The 22,935-nt window shown below is 48.1% G+C and overlaps 1 protein-coding gene across 1 annotated transcript in view; it reads left to right on the top strand.

Annotated features, from left to right (window-relative positions):
- Positions 1-22,935, top strand: part of FUZ (fuzzy planar cell polarity protein) — a 118,554-nt gene that overhangs the window by 45,646 nt on the left and 49,973 nt on the right. The window contains exon 6 of the mRNA XM_086930143.1: positions 23-220. Within this exon, the coding sequence (XP_086786269.1) occupies positions 23-220 (198 nt within the window). The remainder of the gene's footprint in view (positions 1-22; positions 221-22,935) is intronic.

Raw genomic sequence — 22,935 nt, 5'->3', positions numbered from 1 at the left:
CCCCCATTCTTTGCCCACACAGGAATGTCTGGACGCCTTCACACATGCTGCGGAGAGTAACTTTGGCTGCCTGATGGCTGCAGGAAGGGTGGTAGTGGCGACGGAGAAATGGTGGCGGCTGGCAGCCCAGGAGGTGATGCTGTTGGCATGGCTGGTGGCTTCATTAGCTCTTCACTCATCTCGCGACTATCCGGTGTACCTACCACACGGCAGCCCAACGGTAAGGTTACAAATCCAAGGTACGGCTCTAGAGCTGTGTGCATACTTTAATGAGGCTGTAAATCGTAGCCTCTGTAAGAACGGGGGACTGAAATGTGGTCTAGTGGATGATATTGGAACCTGAAGGCCTGGCTCTTATCCCATCTTTTGTACATCTGTGATTCTAGTTAAATGTTAACACTTTGTGCTTCACTTTGTAAATATGTCTAGTCTAAGCATGTATGAAATGCACAGAACTGCTCCACTTTCCTTTTTATCCCCTCCTCCCAATGATTTCCTACCTTCCCGGTTTCACTGCCATAACATTTGATGTTTTTCTAATTAAAGCGCCTCATGTTTGAGACATCCATACTATAATGTTCTGTGAAGTGCTCAGCTGCTCCACTATGCTTTGTCCGTGCTAAATCCAGTAACTAAAATTAAAATAATGAATAATGGTTTCTAAATCGCACTTTGAATGCGGTGTCTAGATCAGCTTTTCATGAGTTGAGGTGTGATACCATACTCCTTATAAGCTCATGAGTGTGTCTGGCGCGCACAGACCATGTCTGGGATGCACCCCAAGACGTCAACCATTCAGGATTACGTTACCAGGGGTCATCTTGGCCGATATCCAGTTGTAAGGATGCACCTTCGAAGGAAACTGACTGCTGTAGTTTTCAGATCTTCCAGGGGGTAGCAGTCTGTGTCTTCCTCTCCCAGACCCTTGTTATTCTGTATCTTTGTGATTCTGCGTTTCCTTCTCCCTGGCCCAGAATCCCCTTTTAGTTCGTCTCTGCTCTGCTAGTCCTGTCGTCTCTCTGCCCCTGTACCCTCATTCTCTATGGTCTTTATTACCTTGGCCGTGACTCCCTGTCTAGATGTCTATGTTCCAGTCAGAGTTAGTGCTTGCTTCTCTTTTGCGTGTACCGGTGCGTGCTGGTCAGTGATTGTGTCGAAGGAAACCGCATATGGTGTGCATGACCGTGGGTGCAGTGGAAGGCCTGGTTCAAGGCCATCGATAACAATGCGTAAAGGTCGTGTGAGGTTATGAAGGCTGACATGTTAGCAGCGTGACGCACTGCAGCGGATACATAGTTGAGGATGAAGTGTGGTAGTGGAGTTTTTCTGCTGGAGGCTTGAGTGGGCCGGAGGTTGTTTGGACTGATGATCCCTGCGTGTGTACTGCAGGTTTGAGGTTTATGGGAGAAGAGAGTGGAAACAGGTACGTGGTCTCTATACAGTGCCTACATATCTCCATCCCCTCCTTTTGAAACAGAGGCTAGTATCTAAATCCGGTGTCCGCCAGCCAGTATAGCCTTTACACAAGCCAAGAATGATCATGTCGATAAAAATGAAAAGCTGGTAATTCTAAATGTTATGATAAATCTGATCAATTCAGGGTGTGGTAAACATGTAGAGAAGGATTTTTTTTAAAGGGTGGTAGGTTTGTGATTCAAGGAGATACTGTAAATTTGACTATGGAGACGTGATGGCTAATGACCCAATTAGGACTAGCGTTGTATATATAATTGGTATAGATTTATGTTGGTAAAGAGTTTCTGTAACAGAGTTCACATTTTTTTAAACCTTTTATTTAATGATTTATATTATAAACAAGGATCAAATATACATTAGTAGAATATAGGCAGTATTCCAGCTCTTTTTCTTTTCCACTGTATACGTTTCACAATAGCGCGAATCTCTGGGGAAATGTAGGGTGAGGCTTCGTCCAAACAAATACTTACCTATTTAAACAAGAACATGGCAATGCCAGTCAATCTATCAGTATGTATTACAGGCGCCGAATTAAAACCTACCTAGTCAATAAGGGCATCAATATTTGTCGACCTAGCAATACATATTCTTAGTTCAGGTCCTGTTCCTGAAAAGATGAAGGCATTCATTTGTGGATAGCGTTTCTAAATGTATCATACCAAGGTGCATCCTTTTAGCTAATATGTTCATCAAATGCTTGTGGTACTTTGCTGCGAATTCCGTCTTGTGTGTAAACGGGGTTATGCACAGTTAATTGCGCTCTGTAGCTGCACTATGTCTGCTACAATCTTAATAGTTATACCTTCGTGTGCAGGAATTTTACTTAGCAAGATTGGCAAGTCAAGTTTATTTTGTAGCCCAGACTTTCAATTGCCAGCAGGTCAAGGAGCTTCATCCGAGCCGGTCATTTCCGGCACTTCATTGTCAGCACTGGCCCTAGTACCAGTTCACCACACGGTGGTGCTGTCTGTCTAATTTAGGAGATTAGCACATTAGTTAATAAATCAGTATATATTAAAAATGAATGATACTGCAGCCCACCCCGTTCTTACGTCGTTGGGGCCTTGGAATCGTCGGAATTGTCCCACTGGTGGGAGTGCGATGGTAGTTGTTGTGCTGGTTCTGCCATTTGGCAGCGCTGGCAGGAGCAGTGGCATCCGGAGACGGCACTGGCCGACACGTTATATCCGCCATTAAGGACATCGCTGATTTTCACTCTGACTTGTCTTCGGTCCATCTCGGTGCTGTCAGCGGAGCTGCTTGCTCTCTGCTGCTGACTTTGCATGAACATGTATCTGAAGTGAGAGAGCTAAATAAAACTCTTGAATTTAAGACCGAACTAATGACGAAACTGAATAGCCGCACAAGACTGTCCTATTTGTTGTATTTTGGCGCCACCTACTGTGGTACGTTATAATTGTGCATCTAATATACTTACATTTCTCTTGAATTCGTGACCAAGCAGTATGGAAGTGAATGATAGCTGCCTTTTGGCAGGGTCGGACTGGCCTCTAGAGCTATCAGACAGTGCCCGATGAGCTGGTCTGAGCTAGGCCTGTTTTAGCGCTGGGTGGGCCTGTTTTCACTGTTGATTTCCCTGATTTTACCACAAATATTAGCTATTGTAAAAACAAATGCATTAGGTCTCCTATACTTTGAACAATAACCGGACAGCGAGCCTTTACAAGTTTACAACTGGTCTGGTTATGAAATGCTTGCCCCTTTCTTAGCTAGCTGGTTCGCTAATGGGGGGCACTTTTTTTTAATCCCCAGAGCCGATATTTTTTTATCCAACTTCGACCCCTGAATGTTGCTGAGATGTGTGCACAATTATAGTGCAGAAAAATAGGGATGCTTCTGTACATCTGTGATGTGCACACAAACACGACTAAGCGAGTCCTGGAAGCACAACTCCATGCTCTGCACGTCGGTGGTGTGCACACCATTTAATGGAGTTTTTGCCTTTGACGCTCTTTATCGACTAGTGTAGTATTAGACTGTAATTTTCTGGGCTTACATATGACTTTATTGATACTATCGGTCGTTTATTTAGTTAAGATTTGTGTTGTATTGTTTCCGTGCAGTATTCAAACATGCAATTCTAACCTCCATCACTACCTTGGATAAGGTGGAAGGAATAGTTTACCACATACATGTTTGCCATAGAAGGTGATAAAATGTCGACTGCTGGGATAAAGATCATGTAACTTTGGCTATTTTACTCAGAAAATGGCACGGGGCATTAGGTGACGCCATATTACAAGAAACTATGGCTATGGGTAAGGCTATTAAGTATACAGCTTTATGGGTTCAATCAGTTAATGAAGAAAAGAATGAGAGTGGGAAACCACGAAGTATGTAGCATAACCATTTCCTTATCCAAAGAAGAGTTAAACGTCAAAAAGATTGGAACAAAGTGTTACGAAGGTGAAAGTTACAGCCACGTTGCCTTGTAAAGAACTGCCTTGCAGTAGGAAAGAAAAGTAAGAACTGTGCTAACTTTGCCAGGATTTGTAGGGACATAAAAACCTATACTCCAGATGCAGAATATTTTGTGTTTGTGAGAGTAACGAGAACAGAACATCAGACAACTTGACTTGTAGTGAATGTGACAAAGAAAGTGTATTTGCTTTGACTGTAAAAGACAAAAAGAGGAAAGAGGTACTGAAGAAAGAACCACCCAAACACCAACCCAAGTGTTAAGTTAGGATCTTGGACCAAGAATGAACCTTAACCGCTTCAGTGCGGCGCGAATTTTCGCGCTGTGCTGAAGGTTCGAAAACGGGCGTGGTCGTGACGGAACGGTTCCGTCATCAGCACAGCCCAACCGACGCTGATGAGGGAACCGTTCCGTCACGAGCGTCGAAGGGGTTAATGGATGACTTTGAGCTTCCATGGACCATAATTGCAAAATAAAAATGTATTGAGGAATTTAAGCTGCAGACCTCCCACCGGACTTAACATCAACAACAACCACCTCAGGTGCATCCTCCTCAACACACGCTCCGTCCACAAACACGCAGTCGAACTCTGGGACCTCCTCGACACCACAGCACCAGACATCGCCTTCCTCACAGAGACATGGATGAATGCCTCCTCGTCCCCCGACATCGACATAGCCATCCCGGACGGCTACAAGGTCACCCGGAAGGACCGCATCAACCAAACCGGAGGAGGAATCGCCATCATCTACAGGGACACCATCAACATCACGACCAACGCCGAAGACACACTCCCCACCGCCGAACACCTACACTTCCAGATCCACACCGACCCCAAGACCACCCTCAGAGGAACGCTCATCTACAGACCCCCGGGCCCACGCACACAATTCAGCGAAACCATCACCGACTTCATCAGCCTACACGCCCTGGCCTCACCTGAATACATCCTCCTAGGGGACCTGAACTTCCACCTGGAGAAAAACAACAACACCACCACCACCCTGCTCGACAACCTCGCCACCCTCTGACTCAAACAACTGGTGAACACCCCCACCCACCTCGCTGGCCACACGCTCGACCCCATCTTCTCCGCCAGCAACCACGTCTCCATCAGCCACTCCACCGGACTACACCGGACCAACCACAGCTGCATCCATTTCACCTACAAGAAGACTACAACACACCACCGCACGCAACAAATTTCCCGCAGGTGCTGGAGCAAAATCGCCACAGACCAGCTCCTCTCTTCACTTAGCCATTAACCGCCAGCCGACACCAACGACGCAGCCCACAACCTCGCAAAGTGGATCACCAACTGTGCCAAGGACCTGGCTCCACTGAAGAACCCCCCAAGAAAAACCGACAACAGGAAAATCTCATGGTTCACAGACACCCTCAAAGACTCAAAGAAATCCTGCTGAACCCTTGAAAAAACCTGGCGCCACGAACAGACAACAGAAAACCTGACAGCCCTCAAGAACGCCACGCGCAAACACCACTGATCTGCACCACCAAAAGAGCATCGTTCAAAGAGCGGCTAGACAGCAACACCCACAAGAGCAAAGAACTCTTCAGCATCATCAAAGAGCTCTCCAACCCCAACGCCAGCAACAACCACATCACCCCATCACTAGAGCTCTGCAACTCCCTCGCCACGTTCTTGCACCGCAAGATCGCAGACATAAACGACAGCTCCGGACCCCAGACTCCGCCTCCAGCCACCGAAGCACCAACCCACACCACCACCCTCAGCGCCTGGACCCCCATCAGCACGGAAGACACCACCCACGTCATGAACACCATCCACTCTGGGTCCTCCTCCGACCCATGCCCCCATCATATCTTCAACAAAGCAGACATCATCATCGCACCCCACCTCCGGAACGTCATAAACAACTCCTTCACGTCAGCCACCTTCCCTGGGAGCTGGAAGCATGCAGAAATCCACGCCCTTCTGAAGAAACCCACAGCGGACCTCAAAGACCTCAAGAACTTCCGCCCCATCTCTCTCCTTCCCTTCCCGGCTAAAGTCATCGAGAAGACCACAGCTGACCACTTTCCTCAAGGCAAACAACACGCTCGACCCGTCCCAGTCCGGATTCCGAGCCAACCACCGCACCAGACCTCCCTCATCGACGACATCAGGACCCTGATTGACAACGGAGAGACAGCCGCTCTCATCCTCCTGGACCTCTCGGCAGCCTTTGATACCGTCTGCCACCGCACCCTAATAACCCGCCTCCACAACACTGGGATCGATGGAAAGGCCCTGGACTGGATCACATCGCTCCTCTCCGACAGAACCCAGAGAGTCCGCCTCCCTCCCTTCCGCTCCGTGGCCACCAAGATCATCTGCGGCGTACCCCAAGGCTCCTCGCTCAGCCCTACCCTCTTCAATATCTACATGAGCCCCCTCGCCGCCATTGCATGCAAACACAACATTAAAACCATCTCCTACGCCGACGACACCCAACTGATACTCTCCCTCACCAAAGACCCAGACACCGCCAAAACCAGCCTCCATGAAGGAATGAAAGACGTCGCAGAATGGATGAAGCTCAGTTGCCTCAAGCTGAATTCAGACAAAACAGAGGTCCTCGGACAATCCACATCCGCCTGGGACGACTCCTGGTGGCCCACAGCACTGGGCTCCGCGCCAACGCCCACGAACCACGCACGCAACCTGGGATTCATTCTAGACTCCTCCCTCACGATGACCAAGCAAGTCAACGCCGTCTCGTCATCATGCTTCAACACCCTGCGCATGCTCCGGAAAATCTTCCAATGGATCCCCACCGAAACAAGAAAAACCGTCACCCAGGCCCTCGTCACCACCCGACTGGACTACGGAAATGCCCTATACGCCAGAACCACAGCCAAACTTCAGGCACGACTTCAACGCATACAGAATGCCTCAGCACAACTCATCCTCGACATCCCTCGCCACAGCCACATATCTCCCCACCTGAGAAACCTGCACTGGCTCCCCATCTGCAAGAGGATCACGTTCAGGCTCCTCACCCACGCACACAAAGCGCTACACAACAAGGGTCCCGAATACCTCAGCAACCGCCTCTCGTTCTACATTCCCACCCGCCAGCTCCGCTCCGCCAGTTCTGCCCTCACCACCGTCCCACGAATTGCAAGAACCACCACCGGAGGAAGATCCTTCTCCTACCTGGGAGCCAAAACATGGAATTCCCTCCCTGCGCACCTACGACTGACCCAGGACCATCTCACCTTCAGAAAACATCTCAAGACCTGGCTATTCGAGCAGTAGCGACACCATCCGCACTAATAACATGTCCCAAATATTCAAACTGTCTCCATCCAAAAATTCATCTTTCACGCCACAGTCATAAATCCCTCTCTCTCTGCCTTCCCAAAACAACATTGACTATGTTTGTGCTCTTGTCGGTTCTTCCAAACTTTAAGAACATCATCATCCCCTTCCCCAGCATCTTCTCTATCACCGTGTGAAAAAGAATGACTGTTGGAGCCGAACCAAATACCATTTTCTTTATATTGAAAGACTCCATCTGCAGTGACAAATGCTGTTAAGTGACACAATAAGGGTGCAAGAGCGTTTAGGATATACACTGGCTGGAGGTCCAGTCGACTGAAAACAGTGGCACTCGCTAACTTGACCATTAGATCATTGATTTTGCATAGCCAGCGAGAATCCACCCAAAAAACGTTGTTCCGCGCTCCAAGGTCAATGTATACATTCAGTTCTTTGTTTTGTTTTCTAACTACCAGGGTAAAGCCAAATGGAAAATTCCAATAGTTCAATGGCACCTGGCAGAGCGTGCAATATAGACCCTGTTCTACTCAGTGGAAAATTCCTCATGTTGTGCTTAACAGGAATTGAGTCATCTTTGAGTTTATTCTCTAATTCAAACTCTTTCGTGGGCTTAATTCATCTTTTAAAAAAATCCTGATCTTCCTCTGTATCATCATCATCATTAGCACTAAGTCGAACTTTTTTTCCCAGGCACATAAAATTTCACTCGGGTTACAAGTATTTTTTGCGCCTGCACAAAATTTGAAGGACCCCCACATGTAATGTAGATCCCCTACACGCTTGACCCTCAGTTTGGAAAGAAATTGATCAAAAATGTCTTCTTGTGATCTATTTTTCCTGATGAGGAAATAGCATGGTTCCAAATTGCACAGAATGGTTCTTTGGATACCTTTATAATTATTTTAATTTCTTCCCGTGAGCAATCCAATGTACTGGCAGCATTAATAGCTTAAGCCAACAGTGGGCGAGTGCGTCGGACTGCTGTGGGACGTCCAATCTGCGCACGCGTTAAATTCCGCTGCACCGCAGCGGAATTTGAACTGCGGCAAAGAGGTTAAACTAGAGTCATTTCTACTACATTATCTTACTATGGCCTCATGCAACTAACTGATCCTTAATCATCTGGTCTGTGAATTTTTCAAATTGGCAGGTTGAAGCTAGAATTCTAAGAGCTATAACATGGTTCTCAACAGATTCATCAAGCTGCTGTTACCTTGAAAAAAATTGAAGCATCCGACTACAATACTTTTTTGTGAACTGAAACATTCCTCCGGGCATTGAACAGCCTCTAGAAATTCACCCAAAGTCTTTCCCTCAACAGGAGTAGAAACAGAGATGGAATGGAATGAGATTTGTAAAATGCTCTGAACCTGAAGGTGTCAATGCACTAGTGCAAGTAAGGAAACAACCAAAGGAGACCAAGGAACCACACTCACTGAAGACAAAATGAGCCAGGTTTTAAGTTACTTGCAAAAACTGTACAGACTTTAGAGCCGCAATATGCACAGAAAAAGTGTGCCCTAATTTAGTTGCTGCCACCGAGAAGGAGCGGCCACCCTACCTGACTTAGGGAGATCTGGGAACCGTCTCCTTCCTGAGAGAGGATGATCTAAGCAGTCTTTTAGGAGTGTACCACTGGAATGCTGTTCTAAAAGATCCAGGATCATGCAAAGAGCTTTATATCTACCACCCGCTTTCTAAATGGCTGCACTTTCTTAGCAAGGGATATTTTGACACATTCAGGAGAAGGCGGGCTGCCACATCCTGAATGACCTGCAGTCTGTTCAGCGAGGACTTGTTGATGTTCAGATATAAAGCATTACAATAGTCTAAGCGTGATGCAATTAAGGTGATGACCACTGCCACTCAAAGTTCAGAAGGGGTAAGAGCAAAGATTTTCTTCAAGCTTTTAAAGGTGAAGAAACAGGAGCTCGCGGTCCTGCTGACCTGAGAGTCTAAAGTGAGAGTGATCACAAATGACTTCCAAGTTTTTTTGCAGATCCAATCGGAGATGGACGAGCACATCCTCAAGATGTCCGGTACCAAGACTGTGTTCAAGAATAAACTTTTTCCTTTCTGCTCTGAATCCTTGTGCATCTATTGCTCCCAGATAGCTAATGGGGGGGGGGGGGGGGAGTTCCTGGAGTGTGGAAGGACAGATGGATTGAATGGCACCGTAGGGGGAGAACATTCGATTGATTGTAAGTGAAAAATGCTGGGGTAGCAGCCTTTTGAAAAATCAGGTTAATATATACTGAAATATTACGGAGAGCAAGTGCCTATATGTACAATTACTAAAGAATGAACATACTACAGTACATAAAACAAAGGTAAATGGCATGCTTATATAGGAGCGCACAATACTATGGGGTTGAACTAGAAAGCAGTCCACTAACGTACACACAGCAACACAGGATCCCTCAAGTGGCTTGTACCTTTCTCAATGCAAGTTTAGAGATTGTATTTAGAATCAAAGAGGAGCTAAGTACCAGCTTAGAGGTGTTAACTATGTAAATGTAAATGTAGGAAATGTAAATGTGTGTATACTTGTAAAGCGCACTATCACCTGACAGGCATCCTGGCGCTGTATACCGCTGTGGAACGCTTCCGGGCTTTCCCTATATTAATATATATTAATATTCAAAGCTGTTGATACTTTAGTGAAAGCAATTAATGGGGCTTCTCCCTGTGAAATACTTGTATGGATCCTTCTGGGCTTTCTGGTATGAAAAAAAAGAGAGAGAGGATAAATGAAATTGCACCAAATGATCTGACATATTAGCTCCACTTACCCCAATGGCCCATTTTCCAGGTATCAGTTGCTTGGCTTATCTTTGTGCCACTGTTCACATCTACGGAAAGAAGGTAAGGATTCACAGCCCTGCAGCTTAATTAAAAACAGACAAAACAACAGGCTGGAAAAACTGGTTATCTAAGGGTTTGGCCAGGACAGAGACACATTATAAGATGAGAAAAAACACAATAGCCTTACTTTCATCAATAGCACCTCAGGAGGACAAGTGTCAAGCCCTGTGCATGAGGCTCCCGCCACTTTTAGGTGTGCCACCACCGTCTGGCCCTGGTCTGGTCCACACTGAAGCAAGGACTTGGGTCCTGGAAGGGAAGCAGTCAGGAGCCACCACCCTCTGGGACCCTCAAGTCCGAAATTGCTTGTCGGCACTGAAGCTTTGAAGCCAACGCTTCCATCAAAGCTGAAACCACCCGTTGGCGTGGAAAAATCAGTTGGTTCCAATGCCATCAACAGCTGACTCCGAGAAAAGATCTATCCTCGAAAACCAGCAACAGGAGCGAGATGAAAGGCAGCGGTGTATCATCATCATCCGTCCACCCACAGGTTAGATCTCAGCCTTAGCAAAGACTTTGCCTCAGAAGTGCAGGCTCGCCTTCGAAGATGCTCCATCTTCGGACACTCCACTGCCATACAAAAGGCCTTAGGACCCGGCTGTTGCACCTACTCCTCTCCTGACAGGGTATTTTCTGGGAGTAGACAACAACTTGGCAGACCTGCTCAGCAGGTTGTGGCAACAAGTTCTTGAGTGGTAACTCCACCAACTCCTTTACTTTTGCCAGTTGGACACCCTAGATTTAGACCTTTTCACGTGTGAAAACGCAAAATGCCCAAACTTTGCCACAGGTTCCAAGTCCATGGGCAATATTCGGTGAATGAACTGTTCAGGGATTTGTTCATATGCTTTTCCTCATCTCCTACTTCTACCATACATAGCCAGGAAGCTGAGGCAAACATGCCTCACCTTTAGCCTGGTGGCTCACACATGGACTAGACAACCATGGTTTTCAGCCCTTCTAGAGATGTCCATCGCCCTCCATTAAAAGGTCCCCTACAGGTTGGAGCTTCTGATGCAGCTCATCTTAGGAATCTGGCTCCTGAGGACCTAGAGTTTGGTTACCTTAACCTACCTCAAGAGTGCATCAACATACTCGGAGAAGCCTGTGAGCCTACCACACATACCTGCTATGCTGCCAAGTGGAAGCGATTTTGTCTACTACTGTACTCCAAACCACATAAACCCTTTTATGTCTACTGTACAAGACATTATTAGCTACCTTCTACACCTGCAAAAGTCAGGATTACCATACACATCAATTTAGCTGCACCTAGCCGATATCACTTGCCTACATGCAGAACAAGGAGCACTCCTAACTCTTCAAAATACTTGTTGATAAAGCTTTTATGGAGGGCCTTAAATGTGTCACTCCACCAAAGGTGCCTCCTGCCCCAATCTCGAATATGAATATTGTCCTCACCAGACTCATGGGCTTTCTTTCGAGGAGTCACTGCATTCTTGCCACTCTGCAGTGCCTTTCCTGGTAGGTTGCCTTTTTCGTATCCATAAGGTCACACTGACATATCAGTGAACTTCAGGCCTTCACATTACGGGAACCTTTCTTCTAGGTCCACAATGACAGAGTGGTTCTTAGAACCAATCCTACAATTCTTACCTAAAAGTGTTCCCCCCGTTTCACCTCAACCAAACAATCGAGCTCCTAGTCTTCTTTCCAGGGCCTGACTTGGTAGCTGAGGCAGCACTTCACACACTTGATGTCAGTTCTCTCATGTAGTATATAGATAGGACCAAGTAATTGTGCAAGACGCAACAGCTTTTTGTTGTCTTTTCACAGCATCATAAAGGTCATCCCATTTCTAAAGCAGATATTGCCAGGTGATTTGTTAAATGCATGAAACCTGTTACCTGAAACCTAAAAGAATCCTATCTTTCTACCCCAGGCAATACTTCACCAGCAAGCAGGGTGTCTCTATGGCTTTTCTTGGGAACATACCCAAAGTGGAGAGCTGTAAAGCTGCCATATTGCGCACTCCACACACATTCACAAAGCACTATTGTGTGGATATTCTTGCAAGGCAGTAAGCTAAAGTTATTCACCTGTTCTTAGAACTCTGTTTCAGACCTCTGCATCATCCACTGGCTATCCACGTTTTGTGGAGTACTGCTTTATAGTCGGTGCAGACCATGTGTATCTACAGCCACACATGCTAAGAACGGATTAGGTTAGTTACCCTGTCAGCGTCTGTTTGCATGTAATGTTGTAGATCCACATGTGCCCACCCTCTTCCCCAGAAGCCTGTGCTTGCAACAGATATCTTTTATCTATCCTAAGTATTTACTTATGCCAAATGCACAGCTACTGTCCTTTTCTACTCACTGCTCCATACCTACTCTCACATGGTGTCCAAAAAACAAACCATGCCCATGATTGTGCCCATGTGCATTTGCAACCAGTGGATGAGTCCTCGAGATCTCGTGAATCGAAAGACTTCTTCAGAAAAATAAGTTGCAACAACCTGAGCCCAACACTAGATGATTTGACTATACAGAGCTTGTGAATCTACAGCACTACCTGCAACACACAGATGCTTACGGTAGTAACATAATTCCTACTTTACCATCCTTTTGATTGCATGACTTGTATCCTTCCATGACTTACATTGAGGGAACTACAGTTTTAATTTCCTTTCAGCACTCCACGAGAGTACATGTGTGTTCTTCTTTTCACCCCAATATGCAGCTTTTCCTCATGCATATCTGCCCTCTACACTCTTTTGTCCCCCCAGCATGTTGATTGATTCCACTGTACCCCTGTGCTGTTCGGACCCAACATCATTCACTCTTTGAATGTATGACGTTACAACACATACATTTACAATGCATGCCTTTACAATGCATGCCTTTAAAACACAGTTTTTACATCGCAACATCCTTTATAACGCATTATTTTACATAGCATGCCATTACATCGCATTTTCAGGAACAACCTTTACAACGCATTCCATTACATCGCATTATACCTTTACAACGCATACCATTACAATGCATACCATTACATTGCATTTAAGGTAACTGTTGGATAGTATAGGGGTAATAATTACTAGTCTAACTCCAGTGAGTGCAACAGTAGGGTAAGTGTTGAATAATGTTGGGGTAAACATTACTATTCTAACTCCAGTGAGTGCAACAGTAGGGTAAGTGTTGGATAGTGTAGAGGTAAAAATTACTATTCTAACTCCAGTGAGTGCAACAGTAGGGTAAGTGTTGGATAGTGTAAGGGTACTGTGGTTGTAATGGTATGCGTTTTAATGACTTACGATGTAATGCTTGCATTGTACTGAATGGCATTATAATGACATGCGTTGTAGTGACATGCAATGTAATGACTGCGTTGTAATGACATGCGATGTAAAGGATGTTGCGATGTAGTGACTGCTATGTAAAGGTAGTGTGATGTATTGACTGTGTTGTAAAGATTGTTTCCCTCACCCTTTATTTGCTCACTCATCCTCCCAGTCTTCTGTCGCTCCCCCACGTGTCCTGTCTGTTGTTTACATTTCTGTTCTTCGCATTTTAGGGAAGTCCAGCAGCTTCGGTTTTGCTGCTGAGATTCTCCTTTCTTTACAATGCGATTTTGTGCACCTTTTATTGAATGTCTGACATCTAAGAAGGGCAAATTAAAGGGCTGCTGTATAAAGGCACATGCACACATACATCATGGCGCAACAACCACATTGTCATCTTTTTAGGTCTTGCACCTGGCGACGCAGCGCGAAGCGCTGTCGCCAGCGAGACCTATTGTCGTCGACTATGCTTTCAAGGGCTTTAAGGGAGACAGGACATGGGCACGCACAGGCTGCAGGCCGGACTGGAGCACGCGCAGGCTTCAGGCCAGACTTGGAATGTGGACGCGCGTGCCGTGGGCATCTCCTGTCCCCCTTGAGAGGTAAGGCACTTTCACTTTCCATGCCCAAGACGTGTCAGCGCACTGGTGCGCCCCACTCACCGGGCTGCTGGGCAATGCGACGCCGAAACACACCCCGCCTCTCCACTTCACCCGGGCCCCCTCCTGGGACCCGGGACTTCTCTGGATTTCCACCGCTGCCGCAGGGCTCTCCAGGAGCCCCGCATCAACGAGCAACACCGGCCTCTTCCGGCCGCGTCACAGGCCCGCCCATGTCACAGGCAAGGATGCCTGACTTCTTGGTTTCGCCCCTGCCCGCAACAGTGATTTTGTGCTTGTTGTATAGTGCAGTGGGAACGGAAGCAGGGCATATGCATGCCGCACAAGGAGATGTGTGTGAAGGAAAACAGTGAGCCACATTGCAGAGAGGTATGCAGGTCATGGATAAACGCGCAAAGGGCATGCAGTGTTGCTGAAGCTGTAATGTGGTGAGACATGTCCTGGGAACGCGTACCTAGTGTGGCTAGGACATACGTTGTAGCAGGTCACACCTTGTGAAAGGCAGTGTGGGGGGGTGCAGTGGGACATGCAGCAGGAAATGCAGCGCAGTCGGAGATTGAGGGTAGTGGGGCCGGTATTGCACCAAGATATGCAGTATGTCAAGTAAGATGGACTATACAGTAAGGCGGAGTATGTCGTGCTGTGAGACATGCAATTAAGCATGACAGGCAGTCGCATTCACCACGAAGCAAGGATTGACGTGTACTGTGCTTGGACATGCATTGTGGGTGGGGCATTTGGGAAGTGCTGCGGCTCACACTGAATTCCAGAGTCCAAACACACACGATATCACGGGACAACTGGTTGGTGGCCACTTTCCAGCTGGTGATTGCTGTACTGAACTGGTATAAGGTGAAACCCTTCTTGAAGCATTATAACTCTAAACAGAATTTTTTTTTTTATAAAAGAGGGTCTAGGGGATAATTTTTACCGACCATGTAATCTCCACACCCCAAGTCAAGTACAGAACAAACACAATAGGGGATTACCGGTCAATTTAACAGACTTAGTACAAGAGCACAAGAGAACAAGAACAGCAGACACTCACAATTTGAGTGGCACCAGGCTCAGAAACAAATCCCATCAGCCTACCACCTTTGGCGGAGCATCGTCATCTGGGAGATGACGGAATGAAATCTGTGTAGCCAGACCTCAAGTGGAATAGCTATATAACACTAGATTTCTATCCAATAATTGGCCTGGCCAGAGGTGCTCTCAAAAACAGTGGTGCGGATGATGTGCAGTGCAAAGTGAATGTGATAACTAAAAATGACTAAGAGGACAAAAAATATGTTTATTCAGGATTGTCCAGATGTCAAGATTAAAAATAACCAGATAGTGTGAAAAAATTACTATCATTTGGCAATAGGTGGGAGGTCAACATGTTTCAGCCATTAAGGTAGTAGTGACCGGCTTTCGTCAGGACCTACAAAGAGTGATATGCTACTGCAGAAATATACAAATTATTCAACAATCTCAGAAATACTACTAAGAAAATATGAGCACCAGTGGTAATGAACCACCCTACCAAAACCTGGTGTAAACCGTAGTGACCGGTAGGTATGTGTGCAATCTTCTTTCCTGAGATCATACAATAGATACATTTGTGATACTTATAAATGAATATACGTCCTCTGGTTAAAATGTACAGTTTGATGATTGTCTCAAAAAGTAGACAAACCAGCCCAAACAGTGGCAAATCAGAACAGTTGCTGAATAACCTAATTATTTCAAAAGAATTTTAATTGTACTCACCCAGCTTTGTATGGGAGTAAGCCTCGCCTCACTTCACCCGGCAACTGCTCGGTGAATGAGGCCCGCTCTAATTGTGGGTAAAACAAGGAAGCACAAATGAAAAAAGAGGCTCTCAGATGTGTCCCTCGTCAGACAACAAGTTTAAAACCTTTATTGTTACTAGGATTCTGGTAGTAGACTAGAGGGCTATGAAACAGAGCCAGAAAAGCAGTGGAGTTGTGTGATAGTATTAACAGAATGCATACTGAATGCATATATAGCCCTCCCACACTACCACAGTTCAGAAATCAGCATGTACTTTGGTGTAAGCCAGGTGAGGCCAACTGATTTTCTAATTCACAGAGTAATACCACAGAAACAGTTACAGCCTACCAACAGCTGAATATGCAACCCCCTTTTTTTTAGATAGTAAGATACTTAAAAAGCAAGTCCTAGAGAGGGAAGCATATGGTAATAGTACTGAAAACGCTAGCAAGCCGCTCAACTGTCCGTCTGTACCTCCAGTTGAAGACCAAGCCGAAGGGAAGGTATCGAACGGCAGGCCAACTTGACTTAAATACTGCCTCTGATTGGTGCGGTTATAGAAAATGATTGGATGTTAATTGGCAAATTAGGTCACTAGTAGCGCTTGTATCCTGCTTGGGCCGCGTGTGCTCACAATCTGGGTGACTACTCTGCTGAGTTGTGCGCATGCGCACCAGCGGTGACGCTACCTCCCTCGTATGCTCCGGGGCCGAGATAGAGTAACACTTTCAAACACGCGAGCGTAGTGCCAGAGATCAGTGTTCCTTCACAGCTAAGGTGCACGCTGTGCATGAAAAGAAGGGATCGACCAGCCAACAGATTTTGAAAAAAACATACTATATAAGTATTCCACCAGAAGGGGGTGCAGAACATGATGTTGTCTGCAAACGGAGGCTGTCACCCCGAGTGGGTTGGGTTTGCTCAGACGTGAGTCCCATGCTCTCCACACCACTGGAGTCAAGCTATCCTGGCTGAAGACTGCTGATAGCCAGAAACCGGTCCTAGGATGCTTGATTCCGGTCAGGGAAAGACATGGCTTGGCAGTTCGGGCTGGACTGTTCCCATGAGGCACAGGGTCAAGGATGATTTGCATATGGCCATATTTGAACTGGGGTGGTGTGGAGTGCAAAAAAACGATGGATTTAGTCCCAGATCTCTGTACTGGGGTGAATGTATGACCTTGTTCTGCATTCTGTCCATCAATTGTTGTTTTTGCACCTGCTGGTAGGACGGCACATACAAAATCCCATGTAGTAGATTGTGTAATACACCTTATTATAAAAATGCAGCTCATGATGAACATAGTAAAATTACATCCTATTAGTTGTAAGAGTGTCAGAAGTGTGTCATTAACACAATTTATGTGTGCACAGTACCCGTCTGAAAGGCATGTCGGGATCACCTAGATGCATACCTCCAGAGTTGTAGTTATTAAGACAGGGTATTGTAATTTAAACATAGGAGTTTATCAAAATATCGTGGAAAATAAACCCTATTTAAACGAAGGGACTCTAAGCCAACAAATGGCTCATACAGGCAATATGTTGAAAGGGTAGCCCTTGTACAAAATGTTAGTGTAAATCAGGAAGCGGTTGAAACGTGGCTATAATGATGCCACGCATGTACAAACTTCGAATGGTACACTCGTGAAAATAACTACCCCGTACAGTAGTACTCTTAATTGGTGTATCATCAATGTGGCTCTAGATAGAAATGAACCAACAAAGGAGCTCACTATGCATTGAGAAGGTCATAACCTATTCAGAGTGAAACCCACGGAATATTGTCATTAAGACCGTTGGTGTCACATTTCAATTTAAAAATCCACTTCTGTTCCTTGATGAAAAGAAATCGCGAGATGTCGCTGACATGCGGTGGGATCAATGGACGTTCTAACACAAGCCACCGCATATCATCCGCTGTGTGTTTCAGCGCAAGGAAATGATGGGTGAGACCCGTGGATTGGTTATTACAGCGAATAGTACTTTTATGTTCGCTAATTCTGAGTTTAATTTTACGTGTGGTGTGGCCAATGTATATCAGTGAGCATGGGCACATAATCATGTCCCCGGTTCTGATAAAAACCTTACATACCACATCTCCTATTGGATCTGCGTGGAGATATAACTCTACCCAGCTGATGGACTGGTCTGCAGCATGGGGATTAACATGAAATCCAAGAACAGTGGAAATAATGATGGCTTCTGCGTCACACATCAGTTGGCAATTGTTACTCTACAAACACTGGCCTCGAAGCAGCAGTTGTGTCATGAGGGCGGACAACGGGAAATCCTAAACATCATACTTCTGTTTTTAAGGCCTTGATTCCTACAGTGCCTTCCGACAAGACTCTTACCCTATACACATGTACAGAAGGCTCTGCAGGGCGGTTTCTTTATGGTAGGAGATCCTCCTGGCGGTAGCGACCCACAGTCTGTAAAATCATACCCAAAGAGCATTTCTAAAACATACCTGGCTTTGGCACACCTTGTATGAGAAGATATGGCCTTTGAATAATTAAGATTGTAATCTGCTGTGTGTCATGCAGGCCTACCTGATCACTGGGGGCCGCCGTGTGACGCTGTTGTTTCTATAATGAGGTACAATACAGCTCCTCCATCTGCAGTTCTCTAGAGAAACCTCTGTGTGGGCTGACAATCCGATAGCGTAAAGATGCCTGCAGTGCTGCGTGAACGCTGTGCTCTACAGATGCTTAAATAAATAAATAAAAATTATCACCTCATCACGCGGGCACCAGCAGAGCCGTCTTCACACGAGGAGCAGATTTCCAGCTCTGGTGTGCATGCCTCACAGCGCTGGGCTTCATTTTAAAACTCACGGGATACGGGAGGGGGCTCCAGACGCGCAATTCTTGCTTTGGGCCAGGGAAAGGAAGGGGGGGGGTACAGGATGTCCAGAGCCCCCTTGCCATGCCACGTTGTCACTGCCACGCCTCCTTTTCTGAACTGTCACACGTAAAAAATATTTTAAGGCTGGCCTGTGTATGGTTTGCACTAACTTCTTTAATCTTTTATTTGAAAGTAACTGTTAGAAACGGGAAGACGCCGGCTTCTCTCCTTCCACCGGAGCGCGGGGTGGCCTCCCGTCCGCTTCCGGTTGCTTCTCTGTCTTGCCCCCGGCCTGCCTGACTTCCGGGTCGCGGCAGCGGGGCGGGACTTCCGGTCGGCCTCTCCGGGGCCGCGCTGTGATTGGTCGGCCGCCTCACCACTTCCGGGTCGCCGCGGGCAGCGCGGCGGCTCGCTTCTTAGGCAGGTAGGCGGGCTCCTATGATCCGAGGAGTGGGCTCCCTCGTGAATCAAACCACAAACCGGGCAAAACAATACGGCAATGAGCGGGGTGGCACCCGCGCCGCCAACTCGCCACACGGGGCAGACAAAATACAGCGCTCACAGCGCTCGGGCAAAATCCAGCGTTTCCAAGCGCTACGCAGGGATTTCAGCGCTCCCAGCGCTGAAGGGCAGAGAGCAGCGCTCTCAGGCTGCAGGCAAAGAGTCCTCAGTGCTCCCCAGCACTGGAGGACAGGACAAGGCTCCAGCAGGGCTGGAGGCAGGCAGGGGGGCAAGGCTGGGCCAGAGCCAGCACACTGGGTCTCCAGGCAGGGAGACTCCCCAAGTGGCGGTCCTCCTGGCCCCAGCAGCAGCAAAAGCCCCCTCTGGCAGGATCCAAAAGTAGAACATTTTCCAAGGGGACACAGCCCCTTTTTATACAGTAAATCCTTTGTTACAATGTGCAGGGTGGGGGGAAAACCAGTCGCAGCTGGTTTTGGAGCACTCTTGATGGCCCAACCACCCATTTCATTCACTGGGGAGGCTAGGGTCGTTAGACACACCACAGGAGGGCGGAGCCAGCATTGTGTGGGGAAAACCCAGCCCATCCAGGACCCAGGTGCACTCCTCCCACACATCACTCATGCTAATCTCCCACTCACCACCGGGCAAACCCATCTAGACTTCCTGGAGCCTGGCATGCCAGCCAGCTCCAGCCAATCACGCTCCAGCACCCTCACAGCACATGCACACATATCTCAATGTCCAGAAGTAGCGCTTCCCTTCTAGACACAAACATGCCGCAGACACCATCTCGCAGCATTCACTCTCACGAGTTGATACATACTAAACTCGAGCCTGTACTCCCCACGCATCAGGAACTACTAGGGACACACACATTCCCCATGCATTCCTATGGGAGGGCAGGCCAGCCATGCTACACGCACGCACTTTCACTCTGGGACCCAGGGGAAAGTGCGCAGAGACCCAAAAATCACTAACACAGGGTCACAAATAAGGCAAAAAGTCTAGGGGTGAACCTGCCCTGCGGGCCAAGTCCAACACAACCCCCTTCCAGCCAAAACGCAGGGGAGAACAATCACCACCGTGATGGACTTCCCTGCTTGGGGCGATAGAACACGGACGCAGGCCCGCCACTGCCGGGACACCCTCCTGTTCTATGCCACAGTGAACCCCTAGGGTTCCTTCTAAAGCTACTGTAAGGACCAACTGGGCTACCCCACTGGTACTCCTCCGTTGTCCGCGGCCAGGACCAGGCCCTGGGCCACCCAGGTGCCACCGGTCCTTGCCAATTCGCAGAGCGGGGGGTAGTAACCCCTGGCACATAGTGTCCATTCTCCACTCTCCCTGTCTGCAAGACAGGACTAGACTGCCACTGGTTCACCAGCCTATGGTCTACAACCTCAGGCGGACCAGCAGTCTCAGGGAAGGCTCTCCTCCCCTTACCTCTTCTTTTAGGGTTCCTCCTCCCCGTGCGAGGGGGACACCTAGAACGCCATTCCAACCTAGGGTTTAACCCCTCAGGTTGCACCGGGGTCAGAGGTGGGCTTTCCCACCCTCTGCACCCCCTTCCAGAGGTCTGCCCTCTCCCAACTGGAGAAGTTCCTCTGGAAGAACCGGTCAGGACACTGGTTACAGTCGTCCTACCCTTCAGGTCAGGCCGAACCTGAACCTGGCCTCCCAACCTCCGGTCTAAAACCTTTGGCGGAATAATTGCCTGGCACTCCAGGACTTCTGGGGATTCACACGCAATCCCCCTGAGGCTGACACATGACCCATGTGTCGTGTGACCGTCTGTCTGGCGCAGATCTCCCGCCTCCTGTCCACCTGACAGTGCGCAAAGATCCCCCAGACCAGAAGTGGCGCCACCCGGGTCCACCCAAGAAGATCTAGCCCAACTGGCTAGTCTCTGGTCCACTGGTGCATCCACTGGGAAACTCATCCCCCAATCACTCCTCGCTTCGGACTTCTGTGCCCTCCCAACTGGAGCGACACTGCCGGACACTGGAACCCCTGGAGCTCTAGTTACAGACGCTCCAGGTTCCCTAGACACTAGGAGATCCTCCTCAAGTGTACTAACAGGACAGCCTAGGTCCCTAACCTGGTGTTCCCTCAAGAAACCACCCACGGTCTGAGACAGGGCTTCGGGCCTCTGGGTGCTCTCAGCCACCCACTGACTCCTGCTCCACTGAGCCAGGCAGTCAGCCCCTCCACCCTTCTCACTATACTGGGACCTAGCTGGGCTACACTGAGCCTCTTCCACCACGCTGGGCTGGAAGCTCCCTGTACCACTACTGTTGGACTCACTCACTAGGGACTCTAAAGAACCTCTAGCACTCTCCCAGCGGTCCGCTTCCTCTGCAAGCTCACTTGCCTCAGACAATCCACACCCCAACAGGTGTGTGCGCAACCCTGGAGAACAACAACTGAGCAGGTGCTCCTTGACAATCAGCTCAAACAAGACATCAAAATCATCTTTCGTGTGAACCTTTACCCAATCAAACAGTGTCCCATAACATTCATCCTCAAACTCCTCCCACGACTGGTGAGGCAGCTTCCTACTGCCCCTGAATTTCAACCTTAACTCCTCCTCTGGGGAAACAGGTACCAGACTGGGGGAACTGGGAGTGGGACTGCTCGCACTGGGCTCTACATAGCTGCCACCACTGGACTCCACCCTCCCTGGGGGATCCAGAAAATTCTGACTGCGGTCAGGGGATAACCTACACTCTAGGGCTATCTTCTCCCTGGCCAAGGCCCTCTCAGCCTCTGAAATCCGCTCATTCACACCCAGCTGCGCCATCTCTCTGGCATGCTCTAACCTGAGCTTCTCCATGGCCAGCTGGTGCTCCCTCTCTTCTCTCCTATCCACCCACTCCTCTGGGGACAGGGAAAGGGATGGGGTGCTACATCTGACACGGGACCCAGCAAGGGACTCCCTATCTATGGGGTCCTTACTATCTGCTGGCTTCCCTGTGCTGTCATTTTCTTCCTCCTCTTCTGAATCTTCAGGGCTTCCCACAGACCCACCACCCTCCTGGTGTGAGACCCGGGCCCTTTCCTCACTGCGCGCAAGATCCCACTGACCCTTTTGCCATAGGATCAGGCTGCTCCTAAGTTCAGACTGAGTATCTGACTCATCCACTCCTATGCCTCTCTCTCCACAGAACCTTACCAACTCTCCCATACTGTATCCAAACAGATCACAGAAATCAAAAGCAGGCTCCATTCTGGCGGACATTCTAGAGAAGAGATTACACAGGGAACCTAGGGGTCTGAGCTTAACACAGGAGTACACAATTCACAAAGGTTCAGCAAGTTCCCTCTCCCAGAGAACTCACACTCACTTGCCTAGTGCCACACACCATTCATTCACACACAACCCCCCCCTCGGACTGGTAAGGCAGTTTCTACCACCCCTGACTTCTCAACCTGACCACATGTGACACAGGTACCAAACTCTGGAAGCAGGGCGGGGGACAAATGTACTGAACACAATTATCAAATGGCACTCTTCAGGAGAAGCAATAATGGAACTTCACCAAAAACACAATAATCCCCAAAATGTGGTCATCTAAAATGCAGAGCTTTGTAGTGGCCTGTTGCCACTGTGGTACAACGCAAACACAAATTCTTATCCTCACCGCTTGCCGCCAATGTTAGAAACGGGACCCTGGCCGGCCAAGACTCGCGTCGAGGTCAGTCAGGGATCGTCATTTCTAAGTGTCAGGGCAAGGGAGTCACACACCAAGGCAACCCCCACTCGCCCTCTAGGTAACGTGGCGCGAGCAGTCAAGGCTAAACTTGGAGGCGATGTAAGTTAAGTATTTGC

The sequence above is a fragment of the Lissotriton vulgaris genome, chromosome 7, assembly GCF_964263255.1.
Source record: "Lissotriton vulgaris chromosome 7, aLisVul1.2, whole genome shotgun sequence".
NCBI lineage: Eukaryota > Metazoa > Chordata > Amphibia > Caudata > Salamandridae > Lissotriton > Lissotriton vulgaris.
This window is presented reverse-complemented; position numbering and strand designations above follow the sequence as displayed.